Genomic DNA, 20,698 nt, shown 5'->3' on the forward strand with positions numbered 1-20,698 from the left:
ATGTTAAATATAGTGCCAGCCATCACTAGCCGGCTATCACCCGGTTACGCAACCCTGCACCTTAGAGGCTGCTGCCCCATATAGATAGACTGCTGCCCTAGACTTAGAATCACTGGCCACTTTAATGTTTAAATAATGCTTACATACTGCTTTACTCATATCATATGTACTGTATTCTATTCTACTGTATTTTTTGTCAATGTCACTCCCGACATGTCACAATGTCACTCACTTCTCTGGACGGTTCTGACTTAGAATTTGTGGACAACTACAATACCTAGGTGTCTGGTTAGACTGTAAACTCTCCTTCCAGACTCACATCAATCATCTCCAATCCAAAGTTAAATCTAGAATTGGCTTCCTATTTCGCAACAAAGCATCCTTCACTCATGCTGCCAAACTTACCCTCGTAAAACTGACCATCCTACCAATCCTCGACTTCGGCGATGTCATTTACAAAATAAGCCTCCAATACCCTACTCAATAAGCTGGATGCAGTCTATCACAGTGCCATCCGTTTTGTCACCAAAGCCCCATATACTACCCACCACTGCGACCTGTACGCTCTCGTTGGCTGGCCTTCGCTTCATAATCATCGGCAAACACATTGGCTCCAGGTCATCTACAAGACCCTGCTAGGTAAAGTCCCCCCTTATCTCAGCTCACTGGTCACCATAGCAGCACCCACCTGTAGCACGCGCTCCAGCAGGTATATCTCTCTGGTCACCCCTAAAGCCAACTCCTCCTTTGGTCGTCTCTCCTTCCAGTTCTCTGCTGCCAATGACTGGAACGAACTACAAAAATCTCTGAAACTGGAAACACTTATCTCCCTCACTAGCTTTAAGCACCAGCTATCAGAGCAGCTCCCAGATCACTGCACCTGTACATAGCCCATCTATAATTTAGCCCAAACTACTACCTCTTCCCCTACTGTATTTATTTATTTTATTTATTATTTTGCTCCTTTACACCATATTATTTATATTTTAACTTTGAAGTTTCTTCAAATTATAAATCTACCATTCGAGTGTTTTACTTGCTATACTTTATTTACTTTGCCACCATGGCCTTTTTTGCCTTTACCTCCCTTATCTCACATCATTTGCTCACATTGTATATAGTCTTATTTTTTAAATATTTTTTGTTGTTGTCTACTGTATCATTGATTGTATGTTGTTTTACTCCATGTGTAACTCTGTGTTTTGTATGTTGTCGAACTGCTTTGCTTTATCTTGGCCAGGTCGCAATTGTAAATGAGAACTTGTTCTCAACTTGCCTACCTGGTTAAATAAAGGTGAAATAAAATAAAATAAATAAAAAAACATTGTTCGATCTAATGTGTACATATTTCTTAATTACATTATATTACTTAGATTTGTGTGTATTGTTGTGAATTGTTAGATACTACTGCACTGTTGGAGCCAGGAACACAAGCATTTCTCTACACCCACAATAACATCTGATAAATATGTGTATGTGACCAATAAAATGTGATTTATTTGATATGCCGAACAACGCAGAAAGTAACCTTCCCTGCAGCCGATTGTGTTGACGAGCTGGAACGCGCTCTGCATTACATTGGGTTGAAAGTTGCCTATGTACAGCACTGATCTTGGGTCAGTTTTCCATTATTTTCTGGTCGGCTTGGGGAGAGAAAGCTGATCCTAGATAAGTTATTACACTGCCATTCAAAAGTTTGGTGTCATTTAGAAATGTCCTTGTTTTTGAAAGAAAAGCAAAAAAATGAGTCCATTAAAATAACATCAAATTGATCAGAAATACAGTGTAGACATTGTTAATTATAGAGCATTGGTTAAAGGAGGACATTCATACTATGGAAGAGAGGAGTGGTAGACTGAAAGAACTGTATTTAATGGAAAAGATCACCCATAACATAAAACTGCAGACAGGTGTAGACTATGTGAAAAAGATCTGAACCGCTCCTTGTAAATAATATTGTGTAGACACGACTCAGTCTCAAAGCAACCAAACATATGATAAGTGTATATATATAATTATATATATATATAATTTTATATATTATATATTATTATATATTTATTATTACTTTAGTTTCTTAGTTCTAAAGTCATCTTGTTTATTGTATAGCCTACTTGTTGGCACGTTCACGTGCCATCGGAGTTATCGGAATTCCTAGTTCCGACTGGGATGTTTCACTTGAATGACCCTCAAAATTGGGATAACAAGTGGGAAACGGAGAAAATGTTGTTGCCAATCTATTGGCTTAAGAATTATGTCGGAGTTACGGCTTCCCATTTTCCAGTGTCCCAGGAGAATATGAAGCCAGCATGATACAGCATTCAAGTGCTAGTCTTTACTAGGAAACTGACATTTCTGACTCGCTGACATGATTGACACCGTAAAAATCATCATAAAACGGCCTTGGAAGAGCCATAAGTGTAAACCAACATAATTCATTATTTTACATTAACCTGTTTAACTGGTATTAAATGCATTATGAAGAACTGTGTGATTTAGGCTCCACGAAATATTATATGCGTTATGTAGAATATCGTGTACTGTTGCCTTCACGAAAAAAAGGCCTTTCTGACTACAAGTGCACCAGTATCCCAAAGTATTAAGCGAAATCAATCATAGAAAACAGCATTGGAATTAATAAAAATGGTTTTCCCACGGATTAAGTCGCACATAAATGTGTGTCTTTTCTCACAAATTCTGTTCAGAAAGTCTGCTCAGAAACATCGAAAACAGTATATATAGCAATACAAACACCATTTATAAAACGGGATTCAATAAATACAACATTAAGGTATATTCATAACGTTCAATAATGAAGAAAAAAATGGCTATCGTGTTTAAATTCTTGTCTTTTTTCACGAATTAAGCCACAAAAAATGGTCTATCGTGTTTGTCTTTTCTCACGAATTAAACTTCAAAAAACGCACGAAATCTGCTGAAATACATTATGTACATGCACGAATGGAATGTGAGATTGTGTTGTCAAATTGGCCTGAACCGGTTTTGATTGACCATTTACAATTTATTTACATTAAATGTATAGAATAATAGCAAACCACTCAAGTCAATTGGACACATCAATTCACGGGAGACTTCCAGGGTTGGGTCACTAACCTTGATTTACAGAAAAGTGATGATGAACGGCCCATCTCAGGGTCCTAGACTCATATGGTGATTGGGGCCTAGACAACAATGGTTTGATGACTGTCTATCTGTGGAGCATTCTAGAAGGACTGGGCTGATCCAGAAAGCTGGTTGTGTGTCTTGTACTGCCCTACTTAGTTTGTTCATTTGGGAGTTTAAAAAGATGGCCTATTGACAAGATTGAAACGTGTCTGTTTCCTTACATCAGTGTTTCCCAACTCCAGTCCCCCAACAGTACATATTGTTGTTGTAGCCCCGGACAAACTCACCTGATTCAACTCAATGAGGGCTTGATGATTAGCTGACAAGTAGAATCAGGTGTACTAAGTATTTTATAAAACACAATGGAAACAGAAAGTATTATAAAACATACAATGGAAACTATATAAACAGCCATCCTACTGAAATGACCAGTCCAGTCAGGGAAGGGGACGACTGGAGCCCCTCTGCCCCCACATACTTGAGTAAAAGTAGACACCTTAATATAAAATGACTCAAGTATAAGTGAATGTCACCCAGTAAAATACTACTTGAGTAAAAGTCTAAAAGTAAATGGTTTAAAATATACTTCAGTTTCTAAAGTAAATGTAATTTCTAAAATATACTTCGGTATGAAAAGTAAAAAGTAAAGCAAACCAGATGGACCTTTTTGTTGTTCTTTATTAATTCACAGATAACCAGATAACACTCCAACACTCAGACATCATTTACAAACGAAGCATGTGTTTAGTGAGTCTGCCAGATCAGATACAGTAGGGATGTTCTCTTGATAAGTGTGTGTGAATTAAACTATTGTCGTGTCCTGGTAAGCATTCAAAATGTAAACAATAGTTTTGCGTATCAGGGAAAATGTACGGAGTAAAAAGTACATCATTTTCTTTAGGAATGTAGTGAAGTAAAAGTAAAAACCTTCATTTAATTAAGAATAAATTCGTTTTTACAATGACGGCCAAACCCGGGACAATTGTGCGATACCCTATGGGACTCCCAATCACGGCCGGTTGAGAGACAGCCTGGATTCGAACCACAGTGTCTGTAGTGACACCTCAAGCACTGAGATGCAGTGCCTTAGACCGCTGCGCCACTCGGAAGCCCAAGTAAAGTACAGATCCTCCAAAAACTACTTAAGTAGTACTTTCAAGTATTTCACCAAAGTACTTTACACCACTGGACATGACATAGACAGAGCTGTAGGTGGTTTCGACCAGGGGACAATGGTGCTTGGTGGCGGCTTGGGCCCCGGTGACCCCGCAGAGAGGGCAGACATACAGCCGCAGGTACAGGCACATCATGTCCCCATCCTGGTCCTTGAGGCTGTGGGACGAATACACAGACTCAGACTGCCCGTTGTATTTGCAGAAGCTGCAGAACTTTCGCTCAGGTGATGGCACCTCCTCCGGCGTGTTTCTCCCACTCTGGCCCCGGGTGCCCGCGGGGGATCTGGACGCTGCTGTAGGGGGCTCGGGACCCTCGGTGCTGCTCGGCCATAAAGGAGCGTCTTCATGCAAGAGGACGATTTCGGAATCCAGGGTTTCCATTTCGTGCCATAGTGGTGGTGTCGCCACAGGTGTTATCGGTGACAGCAAGGCTCGCGGCGGGAACTCTTCAAATTCCACCATGGTCGAGCATATCCCGGAGTCATGACCGTCAACGGTTAACGGTTCTGGGGTGAACTTGCTTAACTGCATCTCCCGCACTAGGTCAGCTAGCTTCATGTAGTCACGCCACGGTTGGAAACTCTTGTTTTCGGACTCCATGTAAGGCGGTAGGTCTTGGAGTTGACAAATCATAGCGTTCATACTATCACTTGTATTTTTTATATCCCAACAGACTAGTGTCTGATAACGATCAGAATGTACCAGAATAAAGAACGCTGGGTCTAAACTGACAACTCAACTGAAGGCAAATTTGACAACGTTCACGTTTTAACCTGTCAGTGTTTTGTTAAACAGCCAATCAGATGGCGTTGTGCGGAGTCCGTGGCACGTGACAACAGCCAATCAAATGGTTTCAAACTGACAACTGCTAAATTGGCAATTTTAGAAGATCAACTATTTGGGATACAATGTTACACCTCAACAGTATTAAAAACTTCAAATATAACTGTTTAATCTATTCTAGGATCTAAATGGATAGGATTTAGATTATAATTCTTAGTTATATGAAGCTGTTTGATAATAGCCAATTGTAATAAGAACATATCAGTAAAATAACTGTTAAAATTCAAAACTGCTTTTTTTCTTTTTTTAATATTTATTTATTTCACCTTTATTTAACCAGGTAGGCCAGTTGAGAACAAGTTCTCATTTACAACTGCGACCTGGCCAAGATAAAGCAAAGCGGTGCGACACAAACAACAACACAGAGTTACACATGGAATAAACAAACGTACAGTCAATAACACAATAGAAAAAAAGTCTATATACAGTGAACTTCCTTGTTGTTCACTATGCTTCGACGTCCTTGCTGTTCACTACTACCAAAACGATGTTATAACACAATGGAAATGACAAAGAAACAACATCTGAAACAGACAATATTATAAAACACACAATGGAAACGACATAAACAGGCATCCTACTGAAATGACCAGTCCAGGCAGGGACGGGGACGGGAGTTGGGGTAATCGGGGTTTGGAGAGAGCGATGGGGGACGGAGGGGAATACCGGGATTAGAGGAATGGGGAGATGGAGGAATTTAGTTACAGTCAAATAAATACACACGCAACACTCTATACAAAAGTCCTTCTGTTATCATATAAGATCAATGATTACCTCAATCACCAATAATGGTTTTCCCTTTGGGGGGATCAATAAAGTTACGTTGAAATCCATCGAATTGAAGAAAGATGACAAAGAAGGAAGGATTTAAACAGTTTAGTAACTAAATTACACCCCATTCCCATCCAAAGTATCAACCCAGATTTGAACTGAAAGTGTGTGAAGTTATATGGACACAACGTTATAATAATAATGCAGGTCTATAAATCACATTTTATTGTGTCACATACACATATTTATCAGATTTTATTGCGGGTGTAGAGAAATGCTTGTGTTCCTGACTCCAACAGTGCAGTAGTATCTAACTATTCACAACAATACACACAAATCTAAAATTAAAATAATGGAATGAAGAAATATATAAATATTAGGACGAGCAATGTCAGAGTGGCATTGACTTAAATACAGTAGAATATAATATAGTATATACATATGAGATGAGTAAAGCAGTATGTAAACATTATTAAAGTGATTATTGTTCCATTATTAAAGTGGCCAGTGATTCCATGTCTGTGTATACAGTAGTCTGAAGTTTACATACACCTTAGCCAAATACATTTAAACTCCGTTTTTCACAATTCCTGACATTTAATCCTAGTAAAAAATCCTTGTTTTAGGTCAGTTAGGATCACCACTTTATTTTAAGAATGTGAAATGTCAGATTAATAGTAGCGAGAATGATTTATGTCAGCTTTTATTTCTTTCATCACATTCCCAGCGGGTCAGAAGTTTACATACACTCAATTAGTATTTGGTAGCATTGCCTTTGAATTGTTTAACTTGGGTCAAACGTTTCGGGTAGCCTTCCACAAGCTTGGTGAATTTTGGTGAGTGAATTTTGGCCCATTCCTCATAACAGAGCTGGTGTAACTGAGTCAGGTTTGTAGGCCTCCTTGCTCGCACACACCTTTTCAGTTCTGCCCACATATTTTCTATGGGATTGAGGTCAGGGCTTTGTGATGGCACTCCAATACCTTGACTTTGTTGTCCTTAAGCCATTTTGCCACAACTTTGGAAGTATGCTTGGGGTCAATGTCCATTTGGAAGACCCGTTTGCGACGAAGCTTTAACTTCCTGACTGATGTCTTGAGATGTTGCTTCAATATATCCAGATAATTTCCCTTCCTCGTGATGCCATCTATTTTGTGAAGTGCACCAGTCCTCCTGCAGCAAAACACCCCCCATAACATGATGCTGCCACCCCCATGCTTCACGGTTGGGATGGTGTTTTTCGGCTTGCAAGCCTCCCCCTTTTTCCTCCAAACATAACAATGGCCATTATGGCCAAACAGTTCTATTTTTGTTTCATCAGACCAGAGAACATTTCTCCAAAAAGTACGATCTTTGTCCTCATGTGCAGTTGCAAACCGTAGTCTGGCTTTTTTGTGGCGGTTTTGGAGCAGTGTCTTCTTCCTTGCTGAGTGGTCTTTCAGGTTATGTCGATATACAGTGGGGGGGAAAGTATTTGATCCCCTGCTGATTTTGTACGTTTGCCCACTTACAAAGAAATGATCAGTCTATAATTTTAATGATGGGTTTATTTGAACAGTGAGAGACAGAATAACAACAAAAAAAATCCAGAAAAACGCATGTCAAAAATGTTAAATATAGTGCCAGCCATCACTAGCCGCTATCACCCGGTTACGCAACCCTGCACCTTAGAGGCTGCTGCCCCATATAGATAGACTGCTGCCCTAGACTTAGAATCACTGGCCACTTTAATGTTTAAATAATGCTTACATACTGCTTTACTCATATCATATGTACTGTATTCTATTCTACTGTATTTTTTGTCAATGTCACTCCCGACATGTCACAATGTCACTCACTTCTCTGGACGGTTCTGACTTAGAATTTGTGGACAACTACAAATACCTAGGTGTCTGGTTAGACTGTAAACTCTCCTTCCAGACTCACATCAATCATCTCCAATCCAAAGTTAAATCTAGAATTGGCTTCCTATTTCGCAACAAAGCATCCTTCACTCATGCTGCCAAACTTACCCTCGTAAAACTGACCATCCTACCAATCCTCGACTTCGGCGATGTCATTTACAAAATAGCCTCCAATACCCTACTCAACAAGCTGGATGCAGTCTATCACAGTGCCATCCGTTTTGTCACCAAAGCCCCATATACTACCCACCACTGCGACCTGTACGCTCTCGTTGGCTGGCCTTCGCTTCATAATCGTCGGCAAACACATTGGCTCCAGGTCATCTACAAGACCCTGCTAGGTAAAGTCCCCCCTTATCTCAGCTCACTGGTCACCATAGCAGCACCCACCTGTAGCACGCGCTCCAGCAGGTATATCTCTCTGGTCACCCCTAAAGCCAACTCCTCCTTTGGTCGTCTCTCCTTCCAGTTCTCTGCTGCCAATGACTGGAACGAACTACAAAAATCTCTGAAACTGGAAACACTTATCTCCCTCACTAGCTTTAAGCACCAGCTATCAGAGCAGCTCCCAGATCACTGCACCTGTACATAGCCCATCTACAATTTAGCCCAAACTACTACCTCTTCCCCTACTGTATTTATTTATTTTATTTATTATTTTGCTCCTTTACACCATATTATTTATATTTTAACTTTGAAGTTTCTTCAAATTATAAATCTACCATTCCAGTGTTTTACTTGCTATACTTTATTTACTTTGCCACCATGGCCTTTTTTGCCTTTACCTCCCTTATCTCACATCATTTGCTCACATTGTATATAGTCTTATTTTTTAAATATTTTTTGTTGTTGTCTACTGTATCATTGATTGTATGTTGTTTTACTCCATGTGTAACTCTGTGTTTTTGTATGTTGTCGAACTGCTTTGCTTTATCTTGGCCAGGTCGCAATTGTAAATGAGAACTTGTTCTCAACTTGCCTACCTGGTTAAATAAAGGTGAAATAAAATAAAATAAATAAAAAACATTGTTCGATCTAATGTGTACATATTTCTTAATTACATTATATTACTTAGATTTGTGTGTATTGTTGTGAATTGTTAGATACTACTGCACTGTTGGAGCCAGGAACACAAGCATTTCTCTACACCCACAATAACATCTGATAAATATGTGTATGTGACCAATAAAATGTGATTTATTTGATATGCCGAACAACGCAGAAAGTAACCTTCCCTGCAGCCGATTGTGTTGACGAGCTGGAACGCGCTCTGCATTACATTGGGTTGAAAGTTGCCTATGTACAGCACTGATCTTGGGTCAGTTTTCCATTATTTTCTGGTCGGCTTGGGGAGAGAAAGCTGATCCTAGATAAGTTATTACACTGCCATTCAAAAGTTTGGTGTCATTTAGAAATGTCCTTGTTTTTGAAAGAAAAGCCCAAAAAATTGTCCATTAAAATAACATCTGATCAGAAATACAGTGTAGACATTGTTAATTATAGAGCATTGGTTAAAGGAGGACATTCATACTATGGAAGAGAGGAGTGGTAGACTGAAAGAACTGTATTTAATGGAAAAGATCACCCATAACATAAAACTGCAGACAGGTGTAGACTATGTGAAAAAGATCTGAACCGCTCCTTGTAAATAATATTGTGTAGACACGACTCAGTCTCAAAGCAACCAAACATATGATAATTGTATATATATAATTATATATATATATATATATATATAATTTTATATATTATTATATATTTATTATTACTTTAGTTTCTTAGTTCTAAAGTCATCTTGTTTATTGTATAGCCTACTTGTTGGCACGTTCACGTGCCATCGGAGTTATCGGAAATTCCAAGTTCCGACTGGGAAGTTTCACTTGAATGACCCTCAAAATTGGGATAACAAGTGGGAAACGGAGAAAATGTTGTTGCCAATCTATTGGGTTAAGAATTATGTCGGAGTTACGGCTTCCCATTTTCCAGTGTCCCAGGAGAATATGAAGCCAGCATGATACAGCATTCAAGTGCTAGTCGTTACTAGGAAACTGACATTTCTGACTCGCTGACATGATTGACACCGTAAAAATCATCATAAAACGGCCTTGGAAGAACCATAAGTGTAAACCAACATAATTCATTATTTTACAATAACCTGTTTAACTTGTATTAAATGTATTATGAAGAAAACTGTGTGATTTAGGCTCCACGAAATATTATATGCGTTATGTAGAATATCGTGTACTGTTGCCTTCACGAAAAAAAGGCCTTTCTGACTACAAGTGCACCAGTATCGCAAAGTATTAAGCGAAATCAATCATAGAAAACAGCATTGGAATTAATAAAAATGGTTTTCCCACGGATTAAGTCGCACATAAATGTGTGTCTTTTCTCACAAATTCCGTTCAGAAAGTCTGCTCAGAAACATCGAAAACAGTATATATAGCAATACAAACACCATTTATAAAACGGGATTAAATAAATACAACATTAAGGTATATTCATAACGTTCAATAATGAAGAAAAAAATGGCTATCGTGTTTAAATTCTTGTCTTTTTTCACGAATTAAGCAACAAAAAATGGTCTATCGTGTTTGTCTTTTCTCACGAATTAAACCACAAAAAACGCACGAAATCTGCTGAAATACATTATGTACATGCACGAATTGAATATGAGATTGTGTTGTCAAATTGGCCTGAACCGGTTTTGATTGACCATTTACAATTTATTTACATTAAATGTATAGAATAATAGCAAACCACTCAAGTCAATTGGACACATCAATTCACGGGAGACTTCCAGGGTTGGGTCACTAACCTTGATTTACAGAAAAGTGATGATGAACGGCCCATCTCAGGGTCCTAGACTCATATGGTGATTGGGGCCTAGACAACAATGGTTTGATGACTGTCTATCTGTGGAGCATTCTAGAAGGACTGGGCTGATCCAGAAAGCTGGTTGTGTGTCTTGTACTGCCCTACTTAGTTTGTTCATTTGGGAGTTTAAAAAGATGGCCTATTGACAAGATTGAAACGTGTCTGTTTCCTTACATCAGTGTTTCCCAACTCCAGTCCCCCAACAGTACATATTGTTGTTGTAGCCCCGGACAAACTCACCTGATTCAACTCAATGAGGGCTTGATGATTAGCTGACAAGTAGAATCAGGTGTACTAAGTATTTTATAAAACACAATGGAAACAGAAAGTATTATAAAACATACAATGGAAACTATATAAACAGCCATCCTACTGAAATGACCAGTCCAGTCAGGGAAGGGGACGACTGGAGCCCCTCTGCCCCCACATACTTGAGTAAAAGTAGACACCTTAATATAAAATGACTCAAGTATAAGTGAATGTCACCCAGTAAAATACTACTTGAGTAAAAGTCTAAAAGTAAATGGTTTAAAATATACTTCAGTTTCTAAAGTAAATGTAATTTATAAAATATACTTATGTATGAAAAGTAAAAAGTAAAGCAAACCAGATGGACCTTTTTGTTGTTCTTTATTAATTCACAGATAACCAGATAACACTCCAACACTCAGACATCATTTACAAACGAAGCATGTGTTTAGTGAGTCTGCCAGATCAGATACAGTAGGGATGTTCTCTTGATGTGTGTGTGAATTAAACTATTGTCGTGTCCTGGTAAGCATTCAAAATGTAAACAATAGTTTTGCGTATCAGGGAAAATGTACGGAGTAAAAAGTACATCATTTTCTTTAGGAACGTAGTGAAGTAAAAGTAAAAACCTTCATTTAATTAAGAATAAATTCGTTTTTACAATGACGGCCAAACCCGGGACAATTGTGCGATACCCTATGGGACTCCCAATCACGGCCGGTTGAGAGACAGCCTGGATTCGAACCACGGTGTCTGTAGTGACACCTCAAGCACGGAGATGCAGTGCCTTAGACCGCTGCGCCACTCGGAAGCCCAAGTAAAGTACAGATCCTCCAAAAACTACTTAAGTAGTACTTTCAAGTATTTCACCAAAGTACTTTACACCACTGGACATGACATAGACAGAGCTGTAGGTGGTTTCGACCAGGGGACAATGGTGCTTGGTGGCGGCTTGGGCCCCGGTGACCCCGCAGAGAGGGCAGACATACAGCCGCAGGTACAGGCACATCATGTCCCCATCCTGGTCCTTGAGGCTGTGGGACGAATACACAGACTCAGACTGCCCGTTGTATTTGCAGAAGCTGCAGAACTTTCGCTCAGGTGATGGCACCTCCTCCGGCGTGTTTCTCCCACTCTGGCCCCGGGTGCCCGCGGGGGATCTGGACGCTGCTGTAGGGGGCTCGGGACCCTCGGTGCTGCTCGGCCATAAAGGAGCGTCTTCATGCAAGAGGACGATTTCGGAATCCAGGGGTTCCATTTCGTGCCATAGTGGTGGTGTCGCCACAGGTGTTATCGGTGACAGCAAGGCTCGCGGCGGGAACTCTTCAAATTCCACCATGGTCGAGCATATCCCGGAGTCATGACCGTCAACGGTTAACGGTTCTGGGGTGAACTTGCCTAACTGCATCTCCCGCACTAGGTCAGCTAGCTTCATGTAGTCACGCCACGGTTGGAAACTCTTGTTTTCGGACTCCATGTAAGGCGGTAGGTCTTGGAGTTGACAAATCATAGCGTTCATACTATCACTTGTATTTTTTATATCCCAACAGACTAGTGTCTGATAACGATCAGAATGTACCAGAATAAAGAACGCTGGGTCTAAACTGACAACTCAACTGAAGGCAAATTTGACAACGTTCACGTTTTAACCTGTCAGTGTTTTGTTAAACAGCCAATCAGATGGCGTTGTGCGGAGTCCGTGGCACGTGACAACAGCCAATCAAATGGTTTCAAACTGACAACTGCTAAATTGGCAATTTTAGAAGATCAACTATTTGGGATAAAATGTTACACCTCAACAGTATTAAAAACTTCAAATATAACTGTTTAATCTATTCTAGGATCTAAATGGATAGGATTTAGATTATAATTCTTAGTTATATGAAGCTGTTTGATAATAGCCAATTGTAATAAGAAAATATCAGTAAAATAACTGCTAAAATTCAAAACTGCTTTTTTTCTTTTTTTAATATTTATTTATTTCACCTTTATTTAACCAGGTAGGCCAGTTGAGAACAAGTTCTCATTTACAACTGCGACCTGGCCAAGATAAAGCAAAGCGGTGCGACACAAACAACAACACAGAGTTACACATGGAATAAACAAACGTACAGTCAATAACACAATAGAAAAAAAGTCTATATACAGTGAACTTCCTTGTTGTTCACTATGCTTCGACGTCCTTGCTGTTCACTACTACCAAAACGATGTTATAACACAATGGAAATGACAAAGAAACAACATCTGAAACAGACAATATTATAAAACACACAATGGAAACGACATAAACAGGCATCCTACTGAAATGACCAGTCCAGGCAGGGACGGGGACGGGAGTTGGGGTAATCGGGGTTTGGAGAGAGCGATGGGGGACGGAGGGGAATACCGGGATTAGAGGAATGGGGAGATGGAGGAATTTAGTTACAGTCAAATAAATACACACGCAACACTCTATACAAAAGTCCTTCTGTTATCATATAAGATCAATGATTACCTCAATCACCAATAATGGTTTTCCCTTGGGGGGGATCAATAAAGTTACGTTGAAATCCATCGAATTGAAGAAAGATGGCAAAGAAGGAAGGATTTAAACAGTTTAGTAACTAAATTACACCCCATTCCCATCCAAAGTATCAACCCAGATTTGAACTGAAAGTGTGTGAAGTTATATGGACACAACGTTATAATAATAATGCAGCTCTATAAATCACATTTTATTGTGTCACATACACATATTTATCAGATGTTATTGCGGGTGTAGAGAAATGCTTGTGTTCCTGGCTCCAACAGTGCAGTAGTATCTAACTATTCACAACAATACACACAAATCTAAAATTAAAATAATGGAATGAAGAAATATATAAATATTAGGACGAGCAATGTCAGAGTGGCATTGACTTAAATACAGTAGAATATAATATAGTATATACATATGAGATGAGTAAAGCAGTATGTAAACATTATTAAAGTGATTATTGTTCCATTATTAAAGTGGCCAGTGATTCCATGTCTGTGTGTACAGTTGAAGTCTGAAGTTTACATACACCTTAGCCAAATACATTTAAACTCAGTTTTTTACAATTCCTGACATTTAATCCTAGTAAAAAATCCTTGTTTTAGGTCAGTTAGGATCACCACTTTATTTTAAGAATGTGAAACGTCAGATTAATTGTAGCGAGAATGATTTTTGTCAGCTTTTATTTCTTTCATCACATTCCCAGCGGGTCAGAAGTTTACATACACTCAATTAGTATTTGGTAGCATTGCCTTTAAATTGTTTAACTTGGGTCAAACGTTTCGGGTAGCCTTCCACAAGCTTGGTGAATTTTGGTGAGTGAATTTTGGCCCATTCCTCATAACAGAGCTGGTGTAACTGAGTCACGTTTGTAGGCCTCCTTGCTCGCACACGCCTTTTCAGTTCTGCCCACAAATTTTCTATGGGATTGAGGTCAGGGCTTTGTGATGGCACTCCAATACCTTGACTTTGTTGTCCTTAAGCCATTTTGCCACAACTTTGGAAGTATGCTTGGGGTCAATGTCCATTTGGAAGACCCGTTTGCGACGAAGCTTTAACTTCCTGACTGATGTCTTGAGATGTTGCTTCAATATATCCAGATAATTTCCCTTCCTCGTGATGCCATCTATTTTGTGAAGTGCACCAGTCCTCCTGCAGCAAAGCACCCCCATAACATGATGCTGCCACCCCCATGCTTCACGGTTGGGATGGTGTTTTTTCGGCTTGCAAGCCTCCCCCTTTTTCCTCCAAACATAACAATGGCCATTATGGCCAAACAGTTCTATTTTTGTTTCATCAGACCAGAGAACATTTCTCCAAAAAGTACGACCTTTGTCCTCATGTGCAGTTGCAAACCGTAGTCTGGCTTTTTTTGTGGCGGTTTTGGAGCAGTGGCTTCTTCCTTGCTGAGCGGTCTTTCAGGTTATGTCGATATACAGTGGGGGAAAAAAGTATTTGATCCCCTGCTGATTTTGTATATTTGCCCAGTTACAAAGAAATGATCAGTCTATAATTTTAATGGTGGGTTTATTTGAACAGTGAGAGACAGAATAACAACAAAAAAATCCAGAAAAACGCATGTCAAAAATGTTAAATATAGTGCCAGCCATCACTAGCCGGCTATCACCCGGTTACGCAACCCTGCACCTTAGAGGCTGCTGCCCCATATAGATAGACTGCTGCCCTAGACTTAGAATCACTGGCCACTTTAATGTTTAAATAATGCTTACATACTGCTTTACTCATATCATATGTACTGTATTCTATTCTACTGTATTTTTTGTCAATGTCACTCCCGACATGTCACAATGTCACTCACTTCTCTGGACGGTTCTGACTTAGAATTTGTGGACAACTACAAATACCTAGGTGTCTGGTTAGACTGTAAACTCTCCTTCCAGACTCACATCAATCATCTCCAATCCAAAGTTAAATCTAGAATTGGCTTCCTATTTCGCAACAAAGCATCCTTCACTCATGCTGCCAAACTTACCCTCGTAAAACTGACCATCCTACCAATCCTCGACTTCGGCGATGTCATTTACAAAATAGCCTCCAATACCCTACTCAATAAGCTGGATGCAGTCTATCACAGTGCCATCCGTTTTGTCACCAAAGCCCCATATACTACCCACCACTGCGACCTGTACGCTCTCGTTGGCTGGCCTTCGCTTCATAATCATCGGCAAACACATTGGCTCCAGGTCATCTACAAGACCCTGCTAGGTAAAGTCCCCCCTTATCTCAGCTCACTGGTCACCATAGCAGCACCCACCTGTAGCACGCGCTCCAGCAGGTATATCTCTCTGGTCACCCCTAAAGCCAACTCCTCCTTTGGTCGTCTCTCCTTCCAGTTCTCTGCTGCCAATGACTGGAACGAACTACAAAAATCTCTGAAACTGGAAACACTTATCTCCCTCACTAGCTTTAAGCACCAGCTATCAGAGCAGCTCCCAGATCACTGCACCTGTACATAGCCCATCTATAATTTAGCCCAAACTACTACCTCTTCCCCTACTGTATTTATTTATTTTATTTATTATTTTGCTCCTTTACACCATATTATTTATATTTTAACTTTGAAGTTTCTTCAAATTATAAATCTACCATTCGAGTGTTTTACTTGCTATACTTTATTTACTTTGCCACCATGGCCTTTTTTGCCTTTACCTCCCTTATCTCACATCATTTGCTCACATTGTATATAGTCTTATTTTTTAAATATTTTTTGTTGTTGTCTACTGTATCATTGATTGTATGTTGTTTTACTCCATGTGTAACTCTGTGTTTTTGTATGTTGTCGAACTGCTTTGCTTTATCTTGGCCAGGTCGCAATTGTAAATGAGAACTTGTTCTCAACTTGCCTACCTGGTTAAATAAAGGTGAAATAAAATAAAATAAATAAAAAACATTGTTCGATCTAATGTGTACATATTTCTTAATTACATTATATTACTTAGATTTGTGTGTATTGTTGTGAATTGTTAGATACTACTGCACTGTTGGAGCCAGGAACACAAGCATTTCTCTACACCCACAATAACATCTGATAAATATGTGTATGTGACCAATAAAATGTGATTTATTTGATATGCCGAACAACGCAGAAAGTAACCTTCCCTGCAGCCGATTGTGTTGACGAGCTGGAACGCGCTCTGCATTACATTGGGTTGAAAGTTGCCTATGTACAGCACTGATCTTGGGTCAGTTTTCCATTATTTTCTGGTCGGCTTGGGGAGAGAAAGCTGATCCTAGATAAGTTATTACACTGCCATTCAAAAGTTTGGTGTCATTTAGAAATGTCCTTGTTTTTGAAAGAAAAGCAAAAAAATGAGTCCATTAAAATAACATCAAATTGATCAGAAATACAGTGTAGACATTGTTAATTATAGAGCATTGGTTAAAGGAGGACATTCATACTATGGAAGAGAGGAGTGGTAGACTGAAAGAACTGTATTTAATGGAAAAGATCACCCATAACATAAAACTGCAGACAGGTGTAGACTATGTGAAAAAGATCTGAACCGCTCCTTGTAAATAATATTGTGTAGACACGACTCAGTCTCAAAGCAACCAAACATATGATAATTGTATATATATAATTATATATATATATATATATATAATTTTATATATTATATATTATTATATATTTATTATTACTTTAGTTTCTTAGTTCTAAAGTCATCTTGTTTATTGTATAGCCTACTTGTTGGCACGTTCACGTGCCATCGGAGTTATCGGAAATTCCAAGTTCCGACTGGGAAGTTTCACTTGAATGACCCTCAAAATTGGGATAACAAGTGGGAAACGGAGAAAATGTTGTTGCCAATCTATTGGGTTAAGAATTATGTCGGAGTTACGGCTTCCCATTTTCCAGTGTCCCAGGAGAATATGAAGCCAGCATGAAACAGCATTCAAGTGCTAGTCGTTACTAGGAAACTGACATTTCTGACTCGCTGACAGGATTGACACCGTAAAAATCATCATAAAACGGCCTTGGAAGAGCCATAAGTGTAAACCAACATAATTCATTATTTTACATTAACCTGTTTAACTTGTATTAAATGCATTATGAAGAACTGTGTGATTTAGGCTCCACGAAATATGAAACGCGTTATGTAGAATATCGTGTACTGTTGCCTTCACGAAAAAAAAGGCCTTTCTGACTACAAGTGCACCAGTATCGCAAAGTATTAAGCGAAATCAATCATAGAAAACAGCATTGGAATTAATAAAAATGGGTTTCCCACGGATTAAGTCGCACATAAATGTGTGTCTTTTCTCACAAATTCTGTTCAGAAAGTCTGCTCAGAAACATCGAAAACAGTATATATAGCAATACAAACACCATTTATAAAACGGGATTAAATAAATACAACATTAAGGTATATTCATAACGTTCAATAATGAAGAAAAAAATGGCTATCGTGTTTAAATTCTTGTCTTTTTTCACGAATTAAGCCACAAAAAATGGTCTATCGTGTTTGTCTTTTCTCACGAATTAAGGCACAAAAAACGCACGAAATCTGCTGAAATACATTATGTACATGCACGAATTGAATATGAGATTGTGTTGTCAAATTGGCCTGAACCGGTTTTGATTGACCATTTACAATTTATTTACATTAAATGTATAGAATAATAGCAAACCACTCAAGTCAATTGGACACATCAATTCACGGGAGACTTCCAGGGTTGGGTCACTAACCTTGATTTACAGAAAAGTGATGATGAACGGCCCATCTCAGGGTCCTAGACTCATATGGTGATTGGGGCCTAGACAACAATGGTTTGATGACTGTCTATCTGTGGAGCATTCTAGAAGGACTGGGCTGATCCAGAAAGCTGGTTGTGTGTCTTGTACTGCCCTACTTAGTTTGTTCATTTGGGAGTTTAAAAAGATGGCCTATTGACAAGATTGAAACGTGTCTGTTTCCTTACATCAGTGTTTCCCAACTCCAGTCCCCCAACAGTACATATTGTTGTTGTAGCCCCGGACAAACTCACCTGATTCAACTCAATGAGGGCTTGATGATTAGCTGACAAGTAGAATCAGGTGTACTAAGTATTTTATAAAACACAATGGAAACAGAAAGTATTATAAAACATACAATGGAAACTATATAAACAGCCATCCTACTGAAATGACCAGTCCAGTCAGGGAAGGGGACGACTGGAGCCCCTCTGCCCCCACATACTTGAGTAAAAGTAGACACCTTAATATAAAATGACTCAAGTATAAGTGAATGTCACCCAGTAAAATACTACTTGAGTAAAAGTCTAAAAGTAAATGGTTTAAAATATACTTCAGTTTCTAAAGTAAATGTAATTTCTAAAATATACTTATGTATGAAAAGTAAAAAGTAAAGCAACCAGATGGACCTTTTGTTGTTCTTTATTAATTCACAGATAACCAGATAACACTCCAACACTCAGACATCATTTACAAACGAAGCATGTGTTTAGTGAGTCTGCCAGATCAGATACAGTAGGGATGTTCTCTTGATAAGTGTGTGAATTAAACTATTGTCGTGTCCTGGTAAGCATTCAAAATGTAAACAATAGTTTTGCGTATCAGGGAAAATGTACGGAGTAAAAAGTACATCATTTTCTTTAGGAATGTAGTGAAGTAAAAGTAAAAACCTTCATTTAATTAAGAATAAATTCCTTTTTACAATGACGGCCAAACCCGGGACAATTGTGCGATACCCTATGGGACTCCCAATCACGGCCGGTTGAGAGACAGCCTGGATTCGAACCACGGTGTCTGTAGTGACACCTCAAGCACTGAGATGCAGTGCCTTAGACCGCTGCGCCACTCGGAAGCCCAAGTAAAGTACAGATCCTCCAAAAACTACTTAAGTAGTACTTTCAAGTATTTCACCAAAGTACTTTACACCACTGGACATGACATAGACAGAGCTGTAGGTGGTTTCGACCAGGGGACAATGGTGCTTGGTGGCGGCTTGGGCCCCGGTGACCCCGCAGAGAGGGCAGACATACAGCCGCAGGTACAGGCACATCATGTCCCCCATCCTGGTCCTTGAGGCTGTGGGACGAATACACAGACTCAGACTGCCCGTTGTATTTGCAGAAGCTGCAGAACTTTCGCTCAGGTGATGGCACCTCCTCCGGCGTGTTTCTCCCACTCTGGCCCCGGGTGCCCGCGGGGGATCTGGACGCTGCTGTAGGGGGCTCGGGACCCTCGGTGCTGCTCGGCCATAAAGGAGCGTCTTCATGCAAGAGGACGATTTCGGAATCCAGGGGTTCCATTTCGTGCCATAGTGGTGGTGTCGCCACAGGTGTTATCGGTGACAGCAAGGCTCGCGGCGGGAACTCTTCAAATTCCACCATGGTCGAGCATATCCCGGAGTCATGACCGTCAACGGTTAACGGTTCTGGGGTGAACCTGCCTAACTGCATCTCCCGCACTAGGTCAGCTAGCTTCATGTAGTCACGCCACGGTTGGAAACTCTTGTTTTCGGACTCCATGTAAGGCGGTAGGTCTTGGAGTTGACAAATCATAGCGTTCATACTATCACTTGTATTTTTTATATCCCAACAGACTAGTGTCTGATAACGATCAGAATGTACCAGAATAAAGAACGCTGGGTCTAAACTGACAACTCAACTGAAGGCAAATTTGACAACGTTCACGTTTTAACCTGTCAGTGTTTTGTTAAATAGCCAATCAGATGGCGTTGTGCGGAGTCCGTGGCACGTGACAACAGCCAATCAAATGGTTTCAAACTGACAACTGCTAAATTGGCAATTTTAGAAGATCAACTATTTGGGATAAAATGTTACACCTCAACAGTATTAAAAACTTCAAATATAACTGTTTAATCTATTCTAGGATCTAAATGGATAGGATTTAGATTATAATTCTTAGTTATATGAAGCTGTTTGATAATAGCCAATTGTAATAAGAAAATATCAGTAAAATAACTGTTAAAATTCAAAACTGCTTTTTTTCTTTTTTTAATATTTATTTATTTCACCTTTATTTAACCAGGTAGGCCAGTTGAGAACAAGTTCTCATTTACAACTGCGACCTGGCCAAGATAAAGCAAAGCGGTGCGACACAAACAACAACACAGAGTTACACATGGAATAAACAAACGTACAGTCAATAACACAATAGAAAAAAAGTCTATATACAGTGAACTTCCTTGTTGTTCACTATGCTTCGACGTCCTTGCTGTTCACTACTACCAAAACGATGTTATAACACA

General features: G+C 39.4%; 2 protein-coding genes and 1 pseudogene across 2 annotated transcripts; all 3 read right to left on the reverse strand.

The window, feature by feature from the left end:
* Nucleotides 1-4,266: 4,266 nt before the first annotated feature.
* Nucleotides 4,267-5,083, reverse strand: LOC115207155 (nanos homolog 3-like). Its single transcript, XM_029774140.1, has one exon. It carries the CDS (start codon nt 4,941-4,943, stop codon nt 4,269-4,271), a length of 675 nt encoding a protein of 224 aa, XP_029630000.1. The 5' UTR covers nt 4,944-5,083; the 3' UTR covers nt 4,267-4,268.
* A 6,704-nt stretch (nt 5,084-11,787) lies between these two features.
* On the reverse strand, nt 11,788-12,604 carry LOC115207156 (nanos homolog 3-like). Its single transcript, XM_029774141.1, has one exon. The coding sequence runs from the start codon at nt 12,462-12,464 to the stop codon at nt 11,790-11,792; it is 675 nt and encodes a 224-aa protein (XP_029630001.1). The 5' UTR covers nt 12,465-12,604; the 3' UTR covers nt 11,788-11,789.
* A 6,715-nt stretch (nt 12,605-19,319) lies between these two features.
* LOC115207158 (nanos homolog 3-like) lies at nt 19,320-20,151 on the reverse strand (annotated as a pseudogene).
* Nucleotides 20,152-20,698: the final 547 nt, after the last annotated feature.

This window comes from Salmo trutta, chromosome 14 (assembly GCF_901001165.1).
Source record: "Salmo trutta chromosome 14, fSalTru1.1, whole genome shotgun sequence".
In the NCBI taxonomy this organism is placed as follows: Eukaryota; Metazoa; Chordata; class Actinopteri; order Salmoniformes; family Salmonidae; genus Salmo; species Salmo trutta.